Below are 19,698 nucleotides of genomic sequence, written 5' to 3' on the forward strand. Positions count from 1 at the left end.
ACTTGGCCGGCGAAATGTGAAACTATTGCCAGAATCAAAAAGGGTTAAATCAAGTTAGCGTGCCGATGACAACGAAAGTGCACATCCAACGACGACCGCGCTATGCTACCTAGAACACAGCGAGTTTTGAGTTGCTAGCCCACAAACGTCTCACCGGACAAATTTGAGTACAAAGATGGCAGTTTTTGTCACAGCAGGTCATCAGATACTCCCCGGTCGTCGGAGGTCCCAATCATGCAAGGAAAAATCTGCCAAACCTTTGGAGTACGACGTGCGTTTTCCTCACACATGACTGGGGAGGGACCAGCAACAACAGACCATTTGCATTGTGCTGACCATGAGGCACAGTGAGCGGCCAATGCGACCATTGACTACAGCTTGTTGGCCGCTTGGGCTCTAGCTGAGTATCCAGGAAGATGTCTTATTCACTCTACAGCTATCTTTGCCTACGTGCCAGGTACCAAGGGATTTCAGTCACGCGATGCACCAAACATGAAGCACCCATCAGTGGTGTATCAGACTCTCCATTGTGCAGGACACCAAGGCTATTGGCTCCGCTTTACTCTTTCTTATGCATACATATATTGGTTGCGAACGTGGGCTGTGCCTAGAAAGTCACAGCATCAGTAAGGCAGGCGTGTAACACAAGGCGGCATCCTCTGCCACCACCAAAAAGGCTCCATATATCTACCTAGGTATGCGGTGATGAAGTTTGAACCAGCTGAGCATGACACCCACTGGATTCACGCATGGGCTTGCGACTTGTACTTTGATGCGCAAGAGGCATCACGGGAAACTGGAGAAAGTCATCGCCCAGTTTGATAGAAGGACTTGGATGACATGCTCCACAGCCCCCTTGACGCGCCGCCTTGTCTATTCCAAGCCTCATCGGGGGTTCATCAGAGTCGCAATTCATCGCAAGTAGCGCAGAGCCTCTTTCAAAAGGTCAAGTCTGTTGGCTTATCCAAGCCCAAGTCGGGGTGATACTTGGAACGACTACTCCGTACCTCGCCCGTGTTTTATCCTACAGTTGCCTATTGGACACCCGAGCGGTTGGATCGTCCAACCAAAGACGCAAAAGCCCATCTCGCCCTGTCGTTGGCTGGCGTTCATTTGCTCAAGTACGGAGTACAAAACGAGTCCATTTTCGCACAGAGCTGTGGAGTACTTATTGTATCTCAGCAACCATTTCCTGGACAATACAGTACATGTATGGAACATTGAAGCCTTGTCTCACCGCAACATGATGGTAGTGAGCAACAGCGGGCTATTCCAATCGTCAGCCCGCGTCCACCCTCCATCTCGCATCAAGAGAAGAGCCTCCAAGTGCGATCTCGCAGTAGCACCAGACGGCACATCAGCCAGCCAGTCACCATGAATTTCCACCAAACCCTCGACGCGCCGCCAGACCTAGACCCCTTGCCAGTTGCTCAATGTTCCATGTCCGTGTTCAATGTTCCCCTCACTTACCAAGGTACTCAGCCAGCCCAGCCCAGACAAGCCATACCGCAAGTGTCCATGTCTGGTTGATGTTGTCATTCTCAGACCGACAAACTGGACGTTGCACAAATTACGGGTGTCGCCTCGCAGTGGCTCACCTGACAATGGCGCTATGCACGCCTCCCCGCCGAAACCCAGGATTGCATGTGTTCAAAAAAGGGTAGTTTTGGCGTCTTATCCACAAGCTGACAGGGTTACATATGGGAGCATTTGGTTGTCGCCTACCGGAAGGCGGTTGGCCTTGCATACGGAGTATTGTGCACCTGAGTTCTCCGGAGCATCATTCAAATTGACGCTGCACCCCTCCTTCGCAGGTCCGCTAATCTTATAGTGGAGACATGATCAAACTTCAGCCTCATTGTCACCACTTTTTGCGCTCGCGTACACGATGGCTTGGACCGATTTGGGAATCCGTACTCCGTACTCCGGCGCCGGCGGAAGTGGCGCGAGCTGTGCAACAACATGGTCTTGGACCTGTGATGCTTTCTTTAGACGTGATGACGAATGAGCTTGCGACTACAACAAGGAATTTGTTACTATACCCAAGACTATTTTACAATGACGAGCAAATCATGGACATGACTCATCCCAGTGCTGTATGATGGCTTATCGTACAGTTAAAATAGATGGCCTGAGTAATCAGTTCATCATGAGTGAGATCATGAGTGAGCATCACGCTTCCAGCCACATCATGCACGTAAGCTGCACGTACATCAAGCCAGCCGGCACTTGCATATACTCGGAACAATGTGTGTATTGTCATGGAAATAAAAATCCAATGTAGAATGAATAATCGTCATCAATTAACCCGCACTCCACGACGCCCGAAAGACCAGACATTCACCCCCAATAAAAAGACACCGCCCAAGAATACCATTACCACACGCCGCCGCCATGACCAAAACTTTGTGTCCTACACCACCAGCTTTCCTGGTTCCTTCAATCCCTGCCAGGCCAGTCATATCAGCCGGCGGGGTTCAGATGACAAAACAAAAGGATATCAAATAGCCTCGTTTCCGACAAGAAATACATCCTCAAATTGCCATGGTGTCCTTGTAAACTATACATTGCCAACACCAAAGTCCATGGGGTCGCCTGTTGAGGGTGCAGCCGCGCCATCCATGTCATTCACGTCCCGTTCCTCCTCCATCATGTCAATGAGACTGTCGAGGTTTGTGTCCAGGATTTCGCCGTCCTTTGGATCCAGGCATTTCTTTAGCAGTTTCCTGTACTTGTCGATCTTGTCTCCTGTTCCTACCATGCTCAGGGCGTCGACGTATTCGCTTTCTGCTTTGCGGAGCTCGCCAACCAAAGAAATGAGTTGGTGTGAGAGCGCCAATCTGTCTTCGTAGGAGTTGGTTTCGCCATTGTCGCCGTTGACCCGCTTCATGTCGGCTTCGACGGCTTGGTGAATGTGTAGTCTGTTTTGATGGGTTATTAGAGACAGCACCTGGTGTTTGGACCTGTTGGCCTCGCCCATAATCTTGGTTGCCTCGTCGTCCGTCTCGAGTTGGGCCTCGAGCTCGGCAATTTGCTGATGCGTTGCGTTCAATTCCGCCTGGGTGTTTGCTAAAATTCGTCGGGCTTCTGCTTCTGCTACGTCTTTCTCGTGCCATTCGTCGTCATAGCTCTTGGCCAAGTCTTGGAACTTTTGCATCAGCAGTGGTGCGATCCGTGATTGTACTGTTGTGGCGGCTGCCGATTGAAAATTCGTTGGTGTCTTCTTCTTGTTTTCGGCAAAGGCATCTCGGAACGAGGCATGCCTTTGTGAGTCGGGTGCAAATGGCGAGGATGACCGTTGCGGTCCTCGTTCCTTCTTCGTGGCGTTGAGCTCCATGATCAAGTCTTCTGCTCTGACGCCCTCATTGTTGGGAATGTCTGTTGATGCGTTACGACCAAGCAGTGCGCGGATGCACTTGCGAGCGTTTCTTTGGGCTGCAAGATGGAGTGCCGTGTTGCCCTCGTTATCTTGCACGTCCAGCATCTGCTGAAAGGTAGAGGGGTCTACGTTTTCTTGTAGTTTGTTTAAAAGGAGATCCAGATAGTACCGTGAACAAGACGGACTAAAAACCCTGCCGTTCTTCATCACCGCTGCATGATGAATGACAGTACAGCCTGCGTTGTCTCTGGCGTCGACGGTCTCGAAAAGCTCCTTTAACACTGCGGGGAATGACTGCTTTTCGTAACAGTTTGTGAAGTTGACGGACCGCATGAATGGGGTCTCTCCACGAATGTTCTTCACAGAGACATTCGAATGAAACCTCTTCAGCTGCTTGATGACGTCGACGTCACCCATGGCAGATGCCCAATGGAGAGCAGTGTGATTTTCAGCATCAATGAGCCAGTCCGGCTGAAAGTTTGGCGGCGGGTCCGGTTTGACAGCAGGCTGCTCATTTCTAGAGAGCAAAAAGTAGTCGAGCAACTCATCACCGTAAACCGCATGTTGTTGTTCTGTGAGGTCTTGCATGTGCTCTTCTCGCTTTCGTTTCCTGTGGCCTGTTGACATGTGTGACATGTCGAAGTGATCATCGTCTGCCATGTATGAAGCCGACGCTACAGTCAAATTATCCGGCGTGTCTTCTTCGCCCATCATGGTGTCCCCATTATCAAACTCCTCTTGCCGAGCTATTACAGCGCCTGCACTCATGTGTGAGAGGCGATTCGTTTAAAAATAAAGGATTCAGGATATCTTACCTGCACCCCATTTTGGAGGCGGGGGCGGAGGCGGCGCCGGCTTGGCCTTTGATGCCTTGGGTTTCGTTGCATGCCGGGGAGCTGGCGGAGGACTTTCGTTGCCTGGCACAAACTCAAAGATGGGTCGTAGTCGGTCATAAATACTGTGACGTTGGGCAAGTGCCTCGCCGGATTCGAGGGGAATCCAGGTTCCTAGATGTCGCATAGCGTTAGGGGGACAGTGAAGTCGAACACGCATAGGAGGTTGACGAACCTTGATATTTGCCGTATCCGCCTTGGATCTTCTCGTGGACATCCTTTTGTACATCTCGCTCTAAAATTCTGGTACGAGCGGGTTTGTCGAACCCGGCAGCTTTCAAAATGTGTGTTGCATTAATCCAATCATCGTGCCTTCGTCGCATAACATGTTCCTTCAAATCGCCTCCGAATTGAAATTCGTACACGGGAATCTGGATCCATTGGTTAGCAAGCGTATGAGTTAAGTTTCGCAGCTAGCACGCGCGTAGAAGTTCTTGCGCATCGGGCAATGAGGCAGTTATTGATGAAGAGCCTCGGCATTGTTGGCTTTGCCAAGCTGTGCAGCAAACAAACTCCTTCCACCACAAACACACTGGTTGCAACATGAAAAAGAAAAAAACCAAGAAAATTCCGCGAATATAACAACAATTGGGAGGTCTTACGCCACTGTATGTAGCACTGTAAATGCCTGGGCCAGCACTGGCAGCTGGAACACCGCCTTTGACCATTTTTGCCGGTGTGATGGGGTCGAAAATGCGACTTTATACCGCCATGCAATTGAAGATGGAGAGGCAGGAATTCGGCAACCAGAAGCGAATACCGAAGCAAGAAACTGAGAAAAGGTAATTACGTTACGCAAACGACGCAAGAAGGAAAACAAATGATTGCTGTGGCCAGCAGGTCGGTCAGGTCGTTCTCATCGACGTCAATGGGCTCGTTGCAAGGGTTGCAAGATGTACCTTGAAGTGTTGGCACGTCGACGACGCGGTCCACGGTTGAGAGACGCGCACCACGCGAAGCAGTTAAAGTGGTTCCTGCCTCAGGCGTCGTGTGTTGGCGATTTCCTTCGTCTCCCTTCCGCCAAGGCACGTGATGTGGCTTGATGCACGCAGTTGAGTGGCGGAGACATGGAGTGGCTCAAGTCCTGTAAGGCACTTGATGGGATGGGGCACCACTGAGAGCTGAACCTCTGGTTGGTGTCCCTGAGCAAGTCCAAGTCTTGTTGAGCCTGGCACTCAAGCTGGTCGGCCATTGAGAGCTCGAGCTTGGCCACCGCGTATCGTGTAAACTTCACTACCGAAGCTCTGGACTGTTGTTGTCAGCGACAGCGCAACACTCCCGCCGCCCAACCACCGATACGAGCGCGCATGCTGCTTGTTTAGACGAGCTACGAACCTGACGAAACGCTTGACCTGACTCTTTCATTCATTTTTCCCCCACCTTCTTCTGCGTTGTCCATGCAGTGAGCTTTGGCGTCCTGACTGTGCTGCCGTGACTTGGTCAGGGGCCCGCGAGGCTATCTAGACGACAAGACAACTTCTTGGAGACCAGGGCGGCGAAAGGTCAATCGGACAAAACGAGGCTATTCAGAGCAACCAGACGCCGACAAAATGACAGAAATACTACACAATGCCCCCATTGTCCTGGACAATGGTTCAGGAACCATCCGCGCTGGATTCGCTGGTGATGATCTGCCAAAGTGCTTCTTCCCCTCGTGGGTTGGCCGACCAAAGCATCTTAGAGTGCTGGCTGGCGCTCTAGAAGGAGATGTGTTTATTGGTCAAAAGGCTGCTAGTGAGCTGAGAGGCCTGCTCAAGATTCATTATCCTTTAGAGCATGGGATTGTTACAGATTGGGACGACATGGAACGGATATGGGAATATGTGTACGGCGAGGGCCTGAAGACTCTAAGCGAAGAGGTGAGCTATCACAACATGCGATGCTATGCGAGCAGCGGCAGGATTGGTTTTCTAACGAGGCGTAGCATCCTGTTTTGTTGACTGAGCCCCCTTTGAATCCTCGAAGCAACCGGGATACCGCTGCGCAGATCCTTTTCGAAACGTTCAACGTTCCTGCCTTGCACACATCGATTCAAGCAATATTGTCATTATATGCCAGCGGCCGAACGACTGGAATCGTGCTGGACGCAGGCGACGGCGTGTCACATGCAGTTCCGGTGTACGAAGGCTTTGCCATGCCGAGCAGCATCCGGCGAATCGATGTAGCTGGACGTGATGTGACGGAGCACCTGCAAACACTGTTACGGAAGAGTGGTTACGTCTTCCACACGAGTGCAGAGAAGGAAGTGGTGAGACTGATCAAGGAGAGCGTGTCATATGTGGCGCTGGACCCGAGAAAAGAGGAGAGGGACTGGATTGGCGTGAAGCCGAATGAGAGCAAGTTTGCAGAGTACGTGTTGCCGGATGGACACAAGCTGAAGGTGAGTAAATCTGGATTAGGAGGGCACAATACCTTGTGACCTGTAAACTAACAGGAGCAGATTGGTCAAGAGCGATTCCGGGCGCCGGAGATCTTGTTCGACCCCGAGCTCATCGGCCTCGAGTATCCCGGCGTACACCAAATCGTAGTTGATGCCATCAACAGGACAGATTTGGACCTGCGAAAATCGTTGTACGGCAACATTGTGTTGTCGGGCGGCAGCACGATGATCAAGGGCTTTGGAGACAGGTTGCTTACGGAGCTGCAGAAGCTGGCAGTTAAGGACATGAGGATCAAGATTTTTGCACCGCCGGAGCGAAAGTACTCGACGTGGATTGGTGGCAGTATTCTTGCTGGGCTGAGTACATTCCGCAAGGTAAGCTGTTTGCATATATGTCTATATTTTTATGGTACTGCATACTGACTGTGATTTCAGATGTGGGTGAGCGTTGACGACTGGCACGAGAATCCGGATATTATTCACACCAAGTTTACTTGAGCAGGCATGCGCGTTTAGCAGTCATCATTTGTATTAAGATGGAGCCATGTAGGACTTGTCGTGCAGGATGAGGAGGGTGAGGGAATGGAAGTGTACGAGAGACGGAGGCGGAGTTGGGGCATGTCTGATAGAGCAGCTAATGATACCCTGATGGCGACGAGTGTGTGCATTTCGTATGCGGTTGGCTGCACATGATGTCTTGCTTGTGTGAAAAGTTATGGCTTACATGGTGAATCTGAATATGGAGCGTCTTTACACAGATGGTCACAACGCCACGCACAACATCACAGACATCAAATCGCTGGCGCAAAACGCACGTTGAAAAAGTCAATTCATGAGACTCATAACAGATGATACAATACACACCGCAGTAGCGGGGGAGGGTATAATAAAAGTTCACCAGATGCAAATATGCGCGCTGCGTATGCTCTGAGGTCCCCCACAAAACGCCATTCGCTAACAAAGTAATTCGACCGAAAACACTTTTCCCCAAATAAAACAACGACCATGCCAAGGCAGCACGCTCAAAATACACCAGCAGACTCAAAAATTGCCTCGCTCTGCAAAGCACAGTCTACTCCCGTCCCAAAGAGGTGACCCGACCCCACAGTTTGGCCGTGGAGCTCATGCTGCTTCGCACGCTCGACCCAGAGGACGAGGCATCGCTCTCCTTGCGGCGATAGACGTTGCCCGCGCCGCCGCGGCCGCAGTAGCCGACGGAGGGGGTATCGCGGGCGGCAGCGTGGCGGACAGCGTCCTCGAGGGAGAGTGCTGGCGGTGGTCTCTCGGAGGCAGAGTGGGCGTTTCCAGCGCCGCCGATGCCGCTGAAGAAGCGGGTTGAGCTGGCACGGGGTTGAGAGGACGTGGAGGAGATTGTGGTTGTTGTGGGAGTTGAGGGCCCGCGGTAGACGTTGCCTGCGCCGCCGCGGCCGCAGCGGGTGTAGGAAGTTGTGGAGGGGGCGGGCTCGGTGACGAGGTAGGTCATTTTGAATCTGATGTGATTCTGGTTTTGACTCTGGTGTTGAGTGTGGTGTGACTGATATGAGCGTGGTGCGTGAGTGTGATGTATTGTACTCGAGTACAGATCGAGGTGAATTAGACCACAATCGCAACAGAAACAACGGCTAGCAAACTCGATGAAGATGAAGATCAATTTGAACAGGACAATAAGTATGGATGGATAGATGAACACCTGAGCTGCGCAAGCTGGGCAAGCTCACTTATAACATCACACACACTCCATCCTCCCTCGCTCCACCTCCCGTCCGGTCTCAAGGTCACCAGACCATACATCCCCAAGGCGTCAGGAAAGAAAAAAAAAATTGCAAAAAATGGCCACTAAAACGCTTGGCCTGCTTCCCCACGTTTCCAAAGCGGCTTCAAAAGTGGATTCAGTCCTTGCCATGGACGAGTTGCCATGCAAGAAGTGAGGTGGCTTGCCTCGTCACGCGGAGACGTGGGACTCGACTCTTGTGTTTCTCTGGTATTTTTTTTGCTGTCCAGATGTCTCGGTTGCCCCTCTTTGTTTTGCAGGCTGCGTCCAGTGGCATGCTGCAATTGAGGGGGGATGCAGTTCTCATTACCCCATCGAAATGGGGCCTGGCCCAGCGTCTTGGCGGGAGGAGTGGAAGTGGCGCCTTCGTTATTGAAGGAGCTTGAGCTGGGAGGATTTGGGGAGCTGCTTGGGGATTAGCGCCATCTAAATTAAAAGTTTCTTCTCAGATGACCAGATTTGCCTGGCCCTGCCCTGGTTACGGACGGCCGCAGGCTGTTGCCACGTTCAATCATTGATGGCTCCTGGTCTCCTGTCCCTGTCCCGCTGTGCATCACTTTGGAAATGGCAAATGCCAACATTGAACGTTGCATGACGACAACCTGCACAGCTTTTGCTCTCATTGCACAGCTTCAAGTAACGTTTGGGCTAATATCCGTACCAGGTGGTGCAATTGCATCATTTCGTGTTCCCAGCGGCCCCCAGAGTATCAGGCTCCAGTACTGTCAACAGCACATTGTGCAATCCAATGCCCGCATCACCAAATCTCAAATGGACCAGACTTGACTTGACATCTGGAAACCTGCAACAGCCAGCATCCCTCAATGACAAGTCATGCCAAGAATGAAAATCTGTAGCTGCCTTGCAAGCGGGTAAGCCGACACAAGGCCAGCTAGCTCATGGGTAGAAATTTTCCTTTAATGTCTCGCCAAGTTCTTGTGACCTGAGCGTTTTTGCCGCCGAAATGCAGGTTTTGCATCGTCGGCGCCTCCCGATGGTCTCAAATTCGACTGGACACGAATCGAGTGGGCCAGCCAAGTGCAGCGCAGTGCAGCGCAGTGCAGTGCCACAAAGTCAAACACCGACGTGCTCAAATTGGTTGGATTCTAGAGCTTGACAGTGAGGATGAGCTTCGAGAGCCAAGCTTGGCCCATGCGATGTCGTGAATTGTTTCAAGGACCAGACGTCTTGGCAAGCTTCAGTTTAGGCAGCATTCTTCCATGTGAATTCCGTGTTAGGACTACCGGCAGCTCATGGTGGCCTTGGGTCGGCAGTTCGACATTGAGGACGTGGCCGTTGCCCAACTTGGTACTGCACTGTATCACATATCACGCAAATAAACATGTCGTGCCATACTGTGAGGTGTGAGTGCAGACTTGGCTGGCGACTTCATTTTGCCAAACATGGAGAATACTCCAAAATGTCGTTGACAGAGACCTAAGCATTTGATAGCTTCACTCTTGACCATCTTCACCAACCACTAGATGGGCCGGGTCAAAATCGCACACTAAATGTCCACAGCTACGATGCGCTCAAAAGGGTTGAATCAATTAGTTGCAAAATTTACAGTACTGTTCCCACTCATGTGCAATATTTCGTCATACATACCTACCTAGGTACCTAGGTAGGTAGTAAAGATTGCATTGCTGCCAACAGGAAATAACCTGGCTGTAGGGTATGCTACGGCCTGACACTGCCCTTAGATTGCAACCCCACGAGACATAGGTAGTGGACATTGTGTACGTGGTGTAGAGTCTGATTTGGACGATGATGCACTTGACACTTAGAAACTGATAGTTAAAAAAACAGGTGAAGTGGATCCCAAATTGGCACAAAGGTGGCCTGCCACAATCTTTCGCAGCTTGTGCAGTCTCCATTACCATCCAACCTGTTGCACATCTTGATATCAAAGCGGTTTATTACCCAAAATTCTCAACGTCAGATTTAACAACCGTCTGTAGTCACATGTCCCCTGTTCCTTGCTCACATCAAACTCAAACCAAGGTTGAGTTATACCAAAAGAACCAGCCCACAAGAACTCCATCAAGCAGAACAAAAGCTGACTCGGGCTGGAGATGTTGCAACTCTTATATGCGAAGCTGGAGCCGAAAGCAGCTGACGGCTTCACCATCTCACGAATATCTCACGTCACAATCTTGCCTCCACTGGCCTTATAGCTTCACATCGACTGTGTTTTCGCAAGTCGTTTAACGTGTTGTATTACAATAAGAAAGCTGCGCTACATTTGCATACAGTAGATTCAATGTCTCATTCCTTGAGCACATAACGACCGTACCTCTTCAAACGACTCTTGTAGAGCCGCATAGAGATACCCCAAGTTTACTATCCACCCCCCTTACGACCATCATCAAACAAGAGCGGTATCAAAGAAGAGAAAAAGAGACAAATGGTGCTGCCGTGTTCCCAAATCCTATCCCCCAACGCCGAAAATTCACTCGCCACCTCCCCAAATCCATAAACAAGTGGTCATGAACCGGTCCCTTGCGGCCATGCGGTAGCATGTCGAATCCATGGCCGGCCAACACACGACTTAAACTCGGTCGACACGTCGTGCTTCTCGTTCGCTCTGTATACTTGCACCCAATTAAGCACCTACGCTCATCCAACCAAAGACACCACATGCCGACCCAAGAACCAGGAAAGTGAGAATGCCAGCACCAGCCTTGTCGGCAGTCGTGATGGGCTTGACCTTCTTGAGAGCATTGTCGCCGCCACCACCAGCGTTGGGATTACCCTTGGACGTGCCACCGTCCTTCTCAGTCATAGGTGCCTTGGCGGCAGGAATGAGAAGGGACATAACGGCTGAGAGGGCTGCCATCTCTTGGCCAGCGCCAGTCTTGCCATCGTAGACACCACTAGCCCACTTGAAGCCACACTGTCTTCCCAATGCGGCACCAGTACATTGCTTAATTGCAGCCTGAGCAGAAGTCTTCAGAACCGGTCGAATCGTCTCGGCAGTGTAGGGGGCAAGCTGCGAAATGGTAGAGTACCATCGGTGAAGGAAGCCCTTGAACGTAATCATATCCGTGGTGCAAGTGCCGGCATTTTCGCAGGAAATTTCAACTGCAATTCCTTTGGGGAGAAACGTTTCCATTCCGTGCTTGAGGAGCCCGTCTAATCTCGCTTTCCATGTTGCGTTTCCATTGGTCTGAAATTGTCAGCAAGGTGCTGCAGATGAATGCTGCTTCTGCTTCAACAAAAATAAGATGACTCACATAATTGTACATGTAGGCAACGCCTTCCGCAAATACGGCGTTATTGTAGGAGAATTCAGCCCGGTTGATATCTTTGCAGTCGCCGGCAACCTTGGCACCGTCGTAAATGGCATAATTCTTGTTGTCGATAAATCCAATCTTCCACATCCAATCCCAAGTCTTATCAGCCCAATCTGAGTATGTGGTGTTACCGGTGTAGCGGGCAAGACGGGCACCCATATTGAAGAAACAACCGTTAGCGATACTATTCTTGTAGTCGTATCCGTTGTTGGCAAACGGAATCTGCCATCGCAAACCACCACCGCAGGTCGAGTCGTGACGATCAGGACTGGCTTGGGTATTAAAGACGGCTTGAGCAAGCTCTAACCACTGTGGTTTATCAGATGGAGGGTCAGGGAAGCCATTTTCAGCAGCTGTCATGGCAGCCATGCCCCAGAAGCCTTGATCGTCATTACCCAGCGATGCCGTAACGTTGCGGGGCATATAATCCTTATTTTCTCCGACTTGGAACTGCATCGATTGCATAATTTCGTTATTGTAGGTTGAATCTCCCGTCCAATACCAATAATCGATCAAAGTCCCCCACATAGCACCTCCTTCCCACCAGTAGTAGTCACCGGCAGGTGGAGGACCGGGTAGAATACCAGGTGTTTGGCCAGTCAAGTTGCCCTTGTAGTATTGTAACATGTCCCATGCTAAAGTGGAAGAACTTTGCTTGATAGATGCTGCAATGGAAGTATTAGCGTTTGTTGGGTCTGGAAAGACGTGGTCTTGTGTTGCTGTGCAAACCAACGAGTCAACCAGCGCTCACATGGACGTGCCCTTACCGGTGCTGTCAATAGAAAATGGCGATGTTTGTGCCTGTGCAAAGGTGGCAGCTGCGAGCAGCGCGGCACCAGCCGAACGCGGGGAGATGGACGGCTTCATGATGTGATGGCAATAATTCGAGCAGTGACTGATGAGCGATGGCGCTTATTTACGAGTGACGAGCAAGAAACGAGTGAAGGCGAAGCGAACGTGGGAGGGAAAACGCGGTATTAGAATGTCGTCGTCATACGAAACACTGGTTTGTTTTGCGAAGAAGCAACAAGGTGTTGCCGGGCGAAATACCAGACAGTGTACGAGGTGACGGCGCAGTGAAACCAGTCACCTGCGATGTCGACGATAGCGATAGTGGTAGAGAATCTCGAGGCGAGATTGCAGTTGGATGTCGTGGTCTGAATGAGGGAATAGGAACAAATGGCCCAGATTGAGAGGTGTTGACAGAAATCCAAGCCATCAGGGGGAACGTGGGCAGATGAAGGGGAAATGGCGGGAGGGAGGGACTGCCGATGAACCTGGAACATCAAATGCCAGTGTCAAATGTATGAGGTGGGAAGTACAAGAACTTGGGGCTGGATCTAGTGTGAGTGCGAGTATGAGTGTTGGTGTGGGCGGCAAGTCCACCATGCGCAAGCGACGAGTTCCATGATTTTGCTCAACCTCTCAAGTGGACGACAACCAGACAATCCTGGCCGCCATCGCCGACACCAATGTCTGTTTACAGTATGGACGTTTTCCCCCATCCAAGCAAGCCTCTCAAGAACCGTAATGCCACGAAAATGGGCGTCGCCACCTTCCGTGCAGAAAGTCATACTGTGCCAGCATTCCAGCAAACAATTTCCTGGTTTTTGAGACAAGGCGCATGGATGTCTTGCGGCACGCCTCTTGCCCGTCCCAACAGACGGTCGATCCTCTCAAACACCACGACTAGAGAGCTGGCTCATTTCTGAAGCTGGACAACAAGGGTCAACGGGTCATTGCAAGGCACGCAGTGCTTGGATGGGTAGAGCGGCAGCAAGAGAAGCCGCCATCATGTTAAAGAATCCACACAACCCTTGCCCGATTTCAAGCCACGAGTGGAAGAGAATTCGACCAGAGTCCTGCCAGCTGCGGAAGCTAATTTGATTCATTCAGCCGACGAGACTCTCAGTGCTTCACGGCGACCCCTGTGGCTTCTGGGCAAATGTCCATCCTTCTGTCAATTCGAACGCAGGATCGCATTTCATCGCGCAACGCAAAGAAGATGGAGTTGGGCAGATGTTCAACATCCCCAGAAACGAGATCTATGCCAAGAGAATGCGTGCCGCATTAACCGATCGACGGTGGTCTTGTCCCGTGCTTTTGGGGTCTTGGCTGACCTGGGGCTGCACTGGTTTGGCTGTCTGAGTTGCTGGCTTGATTGCTTGGCATGCCATTTCAGTCGACACTGAACGCCAGAGCTGCCCTTGTTTCTGTTCCTGGCAGAACCCAGTTTTCTTGCTTGTAGAGTGCTCCCTGCAGCATCCACTCAATTTGACCCAATGTTCCTGGCTCCCGCGTGAACAACCCTGTGCAATACACCTTTGACGGTGTTTGGAGTCTGCATTTTTTTTTTGGTCCAGGTGGACCGTTGACTGGCGCTGAAATACCCGAAACTACAGGCTGGTTCACAGCTGGATCTCCAGTGTCTGTGTGCGTAGCTGGTGCTTCAATGTTTGATTGTGGCCTCCCTCGATGCAACAGCCACATGACGTTGACAAAGATGAGGTGATGTGCAGCTGCCAGCCAATTGTGTGCCATTTTCTTTGCCAAAACAATGCCAGGCATGCCGCAAGCTTGTCCACACTCTCCCACGGCAACTTCCAATGATGACACCATCACCAAACCTTCTGGTGTCTCCAGTGTTTTGGTTTGCCAGTGGCTCAACTCCACAACGACGACCCTGAATCTTTGTTTCCCTCCACGTCTTTTCTCGCCAACACACTTCTGGCCCCAGGCCCCACTTTTCGAACTGCTGAGCTGGCTGAGGGGCCATTGCTCGCGGCCCGACGTTAATCCTGTACCTGACATACTGACCAATCATGGGCTACATCTCGGGCAGGGGTGGCCCCATTGTGCGAGCTTGTGTCAAGCTGTCCTTAAGTCGCAGCTGCGCATCATCAAAGAACCCTGACCATATTCCCAACGACAAATTGCAATTGCACCATAACACGACTTGACGACGCCGCATTGTTGATGGGCAGAGCAGACACTCAGTCGTGATATATCAACAAGTCCTAAACGCCAGGTTGCCAGCGGCGCTGTTCTGCCGCCGTCACCAGGACAATGAACGGCTTCGAGAAGAGCGGCTTCGATGAGGACAACTTTGGCGCAAAGGGTAGCATTGTGAGCGCATTTGATGCTTTCCGTAAGTGAAGAGCAAGCATGACCATACAAACCCTCTGGAAAACATACTTACGGCGTCCATTCCTACAGCCAAGTCAAAACCTCAATATGTCACCCGAACCGAAGGCGGCGGCAAATGGACCGTCGCCATGGCTGTTGTATCCGTCTTCCTTCTCTGGGCCGAAATTGCACGTTGGTGGCGCGGATCCGAATCGCATACATTTGCCGTCGAGAAGGGAGTTTCACACTCTATGCAAATTAACCTCGATACGGTTATCCTCATGAAGTGCGGCGATTTGCACGTCAACGTCCAGGATGCTGCTGGCGACCTTATCCTGGCTGGTTCCAAATTGAACAAAGACGAGACGAGTTGGTCGCAGTGGGTCAACCAAAAGGGCGTGCACAAGCTAGGCAGAGATAGCGAGGGCCGCATCATTACAGGTGCTGGATGGCAGAATCTCGACGAGGAGGGCTTTGGCGAGGAGCACGTCCATGATATCGTCGCCCTAGGAAAGAGAAGGGCCAAGTGGGCCAAGACACCTAAAGTCAGGGGCCCGCCTGATAGCTGCCGAATCTATGGAAGCTTGGAATTGAACAAGGTTCAGGGTGACTTTCACATCACGGCTAGAGGCCACGGATACCTTGGTCAAGGTGACCATTTGGACCACTCGAGTAAGTCGCCCTCTCGATACGTAATGCTGGAAGAAGCAAACATGACTGACACCATACAGAGTTCAACTTTTCACACATCATCTCCGAATTGTCCTTTGGCCCGTACTACCCGTCTCTCGTCAACCCTCTCGACCGCACCATCAACATTGCCCCGAACCATTTCCACAAGATGCAGTACTACGTTTCCGTCGTGCCAACCCGATACAGCGTCGGCTCCAGCTCCATCTTTACCAACCAGTATGCCGTCACCGAACAAAGTATGGCCATTTCCGAGTATAGTGTCCCCGGTGTCTTCGTTAAGTACGACATTGAACCGATCCTGCTGTCTGTGAATGAGAACCGCGACGGATTTTTGACCTTTGTCATGAAGCTCATCAACGTGCTTTCGGGTGTGTTGGTTGCTGGACACTGGGGGTTCACGCTGAGCGAGTGGTTCCGAGAAGTGATGGGCAAGAGACGGAGGAGCAGTGGTGGCGAGGGTGTTTTGGGAACCAAGCATGGCTATGATGCGTAGGGTACATTGGGGTTAAACAATGGGCATTTGTATTTATGGGATGGCGTTAGGGCATAGTTTTATGAAGCGACATCATTTGTGCTACCTGTGAGACTAAATCATTTGAGTCTGAAGATCTTAGTGCGGGGTTTCCTGTGAGCTGAACTGTTGTCCTTTGCATTTGAATGCAAGTCAAGTCTTGGGGGTTCGACTCTAGATGGGCCATTCCGGGCCACATCGCATACGGAGGATTGAACACCAACCCATGAACCGTGGCTCTTGCCGGTTCATGTACCGCCCAGTAGTGTTGTTGCATCACTCATGTTAAGGGAGGGTGGTCAAGTGTTGAAGCCAAGTGAGAACGTTGCCGCTCATGTGCCGCATCAGGCATGGTAGTTGACCGATGGTGCGTTTTGTCACCGTCTCTCTGTGTCTTGGTGGTCTTGAGCACGATTCACCTTAGTGCCACATGACTTTTCTCCTGCCACAGTACTGCCTGGCCCTTGAAGCTGTATCTTTGCAACATTGTCTAGGAGTGAAAGTCCCTTCCAAAAGAAAGAAAACATAGGGTCACAGCTATGTGAAAGCCCGATTTGTTCGCTAGATGGAGTAGCAGTCTACATGTGACCTCGTTCTTGGACGGGATTGATGGCCCCAGGACCCGAGTGGAGTGTTTGCCTCCATCTTAGCTTGTTGAGGCCAGTTAGAAATACAGCAAAGAGTGGGAAGGATGTATTTTTGCTTATTTCCAACAACAAGTGACAGTCCGTCTCGTTTTTCTCCTAATATGGGTACTGAGGGAGGCAATGATTGTCCCGATGTCTGGTGATGGTGCCGAAAGACGGAGCATGGTGGGGCCGAGACTGACGCTGTGCAGCTATTGGCCAGGCGGTCCAAAACTGGCAATTGTCGAGTGTGTACGGAGTAAGTCAGATCTGAAGCATTCGACAAACGAGGGCAGTATATACCGCGCAACATAGTGCAGTTGAAGACAAAATGCCATTGCCTTGCTTCCAATTATACACTAATCCCCAATAAGCAGTTATGTAAGAGTGTAGAGACCCGTGGACAAGGAACACAGGTTGAAGTAACTACAGGTTGCTTCACAGCGTCGGTGAATACCTCCGAAGCTCGTAGATGCCGTTTTATCTTGGATTGCCAAGAAAATACTACATGACCATCATTTAGCCCATAGAAAGCTTTTTAATAGCCATTTATCTGCCATTCCAATCACAAAATTAATTCATGGCCCGCGGCATCGTACGTATGGTGGCACCAGCCATGGTCATCCTCCATTTAGTGCCTGCAGTTGCTTGCTAACGTCGCAATCAATTGTTACCTTTCAGTGCGATCTGTTACTAAACATTGAATAATCACTCGGGATAGGATGTCATTTGAAAAGTCAATGCAATTTGAACTATCTGCAATGGAAGAAAATTCGCGCTAATCTAGGTAGCTAGCACCCAGCAACACCCGGTCAAGATGTTTCTTTATGCGTGTGTAAGCTGTCTCTACACCATGTCTCCGTTGACGTCAAGTTTGTCTTCTCAAGCCTTGACCTTTGCAGCCACCCTGTCTTCCAACTCCTTCTCACTCAACAGAGACAAGCCCAAAACTTCATTATCCACCTTGGGATACGAAGCAGTATACTTGCCAGCCATCAAGCAAGCCTTGACCAACGGAAGCATGACAAAAGGATCCGTGGTGCCTTCATCTTCAACCTTTTTAATCGCCTTGGCCAACTCATCCGCCGCGTCCAACTTCTTCTCTGTCCACTCACCACCACCATGCTTCTTAGCAAGCTCAAGCAGCTTAACCTGTGACAGGACAGCCTCGTGAATAAACACATTCTTGTTCTTCGTTTCCTCTGGCTTTTTCAAACTCCCAGCCACCGCCTTGCCAATACCAGAAACACTAGTACAGCTGAACTCGCGCGTCCCGTCATCAAAAAGCTCAACCGACCGGTTTGGCCAGTCCACGAAGAAAGGGGTATCCAGGATAAACTCCAGAAACGCGCCGATAGAGAAGATCGTGTACTCGAGTCCGTCGGATTCAGCCTTGGCCTTGAGATAGTCGTGGATTGCGACCATTGGCACATATGGCGGGAGATTGGCGGCCTTGGGATCTGTCGAAATGCCGCTAAAGTCGGAAGGGATGAAGCGCTTGATACCAGCAGCGATGCAAGCGTCAATGATTTCCTTTTGCAGCGGGATGGAACTGTATGCGATTGTGGATAGGGCGACGTCGTGGCCTTTCAGGGCGTCAATGAGACTCTGCGAAGAGGTGTAGTCGACTTTTTTGACTTCTACGCCAGAAGGTACATTTTCAAGCTTGGACGGATCACGGCTGAGAACTGTGACTGAGAACTGGTGACTGACGAGTTGCTCGAGGATGGCGGAACCGAGGTTTCCTTTCTGGGATGAGTTAGTACTGTTCGCGGGTTGAAGAGTTGTGTCGAGTTACCCCGAGAAGTGCGATTTTCTGATAAGCCATTTTGAGAGTTTCTGTTGATTGAACTGATGTATCGATGTGGGCGGTACTGTGAGTGTAAGTGAAGTAGTGAAAGTTGTGATGATGAGGTTTTGAACTCAAGAAGGTGAGGACAAGTTTGGATTTATACTTTTCGACCTTCCAAGTCAACCTACATCAGAATTTACTATTTTTACCATCCCGCCAGGCTACAGAGTGTGATGTCGTTGCCAACAGCGGAGTTCCAGCATCAGGATTCACCCAGCCACAAAGTCCGCACGACCAAGATGTTTGAGTGCGGACCGTGCATATGCATTGGCACATTAATTTTGGAGTTTGAACAGTAAGCAGTCCAATCGGAGCCATTTCTTCAATTGTCCCCGTCGCCTCGTGTTGGTTACACGTCGTTCTTCGAGGGGTTTATAAGCGGCTCTTTCGTAGACTGCGCCATTTCGCTTCATTAATAATCCTTTTAATGTTGGGAGGTCGATAACTTGCCAGTCGCTACGGTGTTGATGGAGATTTCTATGGAATTTAGGTCAATTACGGTAGAGTGCTTGAAAGGTGTTAGATTTTTAGAATATATGATGGATAGTATGGCTACCTCTGGAATCGTTCTAGCACGCAACTATCAGTTCCCCCGACCCTTCTCAATTTCCTTGGTCATCCCGGTTTTGTTACTTACAGCCTCGAAAATGGCAATGATTCCTTGGACCGAATATTTTCTGGACGACGCTGAGAAACTCCAACAAACTTGGTAAAATGGGCAGTTTTGACCTTCAAGATGTTGCTGCAAATGCTGTCAATTGCCTAATGTGTACGACGCATCTCAATGGAATTGTTAAAACACTAATTTGAGCAGCTTTCGCAAGGTCCAGGAGACCTATCGGGTACAGGCAGATCTAGATCCTCCTTCATGTCATTGCCGGCCAAGTACGAGGTAGGGGATCGAGCTGTAGTGTTGATGCAGTTTAAGAGCAAATCTGCATCAAAAGCTGTGCAAATGTGCAGTGAATTCAAAAACCGACATGTTACAGCGCATGGTTGTGCTCACTCTCGTCTGGTGAGCTTCTTCTACGTTGAATTGAATGGATCTTTAAAACAAGGTCGTACCGTTACAAGAGCTCCCTCTTAGGTAGGCACGCCATTGCACAACGCGCTTTTGAGTGACAATTATTATTTACTGCACTTTCATGTTGCAAGGCTTTGCGTCGAGATA

At 50.5% G+C, this 19,698-nt stretch overlaps 7 protein-coding genes across 7 annotated transcripts; 3 read left to right on the forward strand and 4 right to left on the reverse strand.

The window, feature by feature from the left end:
- Positions 1-727: 727 nt before the first annotated feature.
- On the forward strand, positions 728-1,530 carry VFPPC_18140 (hypothetical protein; the record flags this gene model as incomplete). The annotated part of the gene is made up of 3 exons (XM_022429796.1): positions 728-882; positions 923-1,156; positions 1,227-1,530. 3 exons carry the CDS (start codon positions 728-730, stop codon positions 1,528-1,530), a joined length of 693 nt encoding a protein of 230 aa, XP_022285208.1.
- Positions 1,531-2,560: 1,030 nt separating this feature from the next.
- Positions 2,561-4,940, reverse strand: VFPPC_09363 (transcription factor MBP1; the record flags this gene model as incomplete). Its single annotated transcript, XM_018287910.1, has 4 exons — positions 2,561-4,137; positions 4,195-4,386; positions 4,448-4,643; positions 4,875-4,940. 4 exons carry the CDS (start codon positions 4,938-4,940, stop codon positions 2,561-2,563), a joined length of 2,031 nt encoding a protein of 676 aa, XP_018139239.1.
- An 882-nt stretch (positions 4,941-5,822) lies between these two features.
- VFPPC_09362 (actin-1) lies at positions 5,823-7,150 on the forward strand (the record flags this gene model as incomplete). Its single annotated transcript, XM_018287909.1, has 4 exons — positions 5,823-6,131; positions 6,197-6,652; positions 6,713-7,027; positions 7,088-7,150. 4 exons carry the CDS (start codon positions 5,823-5,825, stop codon positions 7,148-7,150), a joined length of 1,143 nt encoding a protein of 380 aa, XP_018139238.1.
- Positions 7,151-7,724: 574 nt separating this feature from the next.
- On the reverse strand, positions 7,725-8,135 carry VFPPC_14586 (hypothetical protein; the record flags this gene model as incomplete). Its single annotated transcript, XM_018292354.1, has 1 exon — positions 7,725-8,135. One exon carries the CDS (start codon positions 8,133-8,135, stop codon positions 7,725-7,727), a length of 411 nt encoding a protein of 136 aa, XP_018139237.1.
- Positions 8,136-11,028: 2,893 nt separating this feature from the next.
- On the reverse strand, positions 11,029-12,586 carry VFPPC_09361 (glycosylhydrolase family 76-2 protein; the record flags this gene model as incomplete). The annotated part of the gene is made up of 3 exons (XM_018287908.1): positions 11,029-11,592; positions 11,660-12,384; positions 12,487-12,586. 3 exons carry the CDS (start codon positions 12,584-12,586, stop codon positions 11,029-11,031), a joined length of 1,389 nt encoding a protein of 462 aa, XP_018139236.1.
- Positions 12,587-14,785: 2,199 nt separating this feature from the next.
- On the forward strand, positions 14,786-16,031 carry VFPPC_16523 (COPII-coated vesicle protein (Erv41); the record flags this gene model as incomplete). The annotated part of the gene is made up of 3 exons (XM_018294276.1): positions 14,786-14,867; positions 14,936-15,517; positions 15,577-16,031. 3 exons carry the CDS (start codon positions 14,786-14,788, stop codon positions 16,029-16,031), a joined length of 1,119 nt encoding a protein of 372 aa, XP_018139235.1.
- Positions 16,032-17,557: 1,526 nt separating this feature from the next.
- VFPPC_09359 (NmrA-like family protein) lies at positions 17,558-18,503 on the reverse strand (the record flags this gene model as incomplete). Its single annotated transcript, XM_018287907.1, has 2 exons — positions 17,558-18,424; positions 18,474-18,503. The coding sequence occupies 2 exons, from the start codon at positions 18,501-18,503 to the stop codon at positions 17,558-17,560; spliced, it is 897 nt and encodes a 298-aa protein (XP_018139234.1).
- Positions 18,504-19,698: the final 1,195 nt, after the last annotated feature.

This window comes from Pochonia chlamydosporia, chromosome 7, assembly GCF_001653235.2.
Source record: "Pochonia chlamydosporia 170 chromosome 7, whole genome shotgun sequence".
Lineage (NCBI taxonomy): Eukaryota > Fungi > Ascomycota > Sordariomycetes > Hypocreales > Clavicipitaceae > Pochonia > Pochonia chlamydosporia.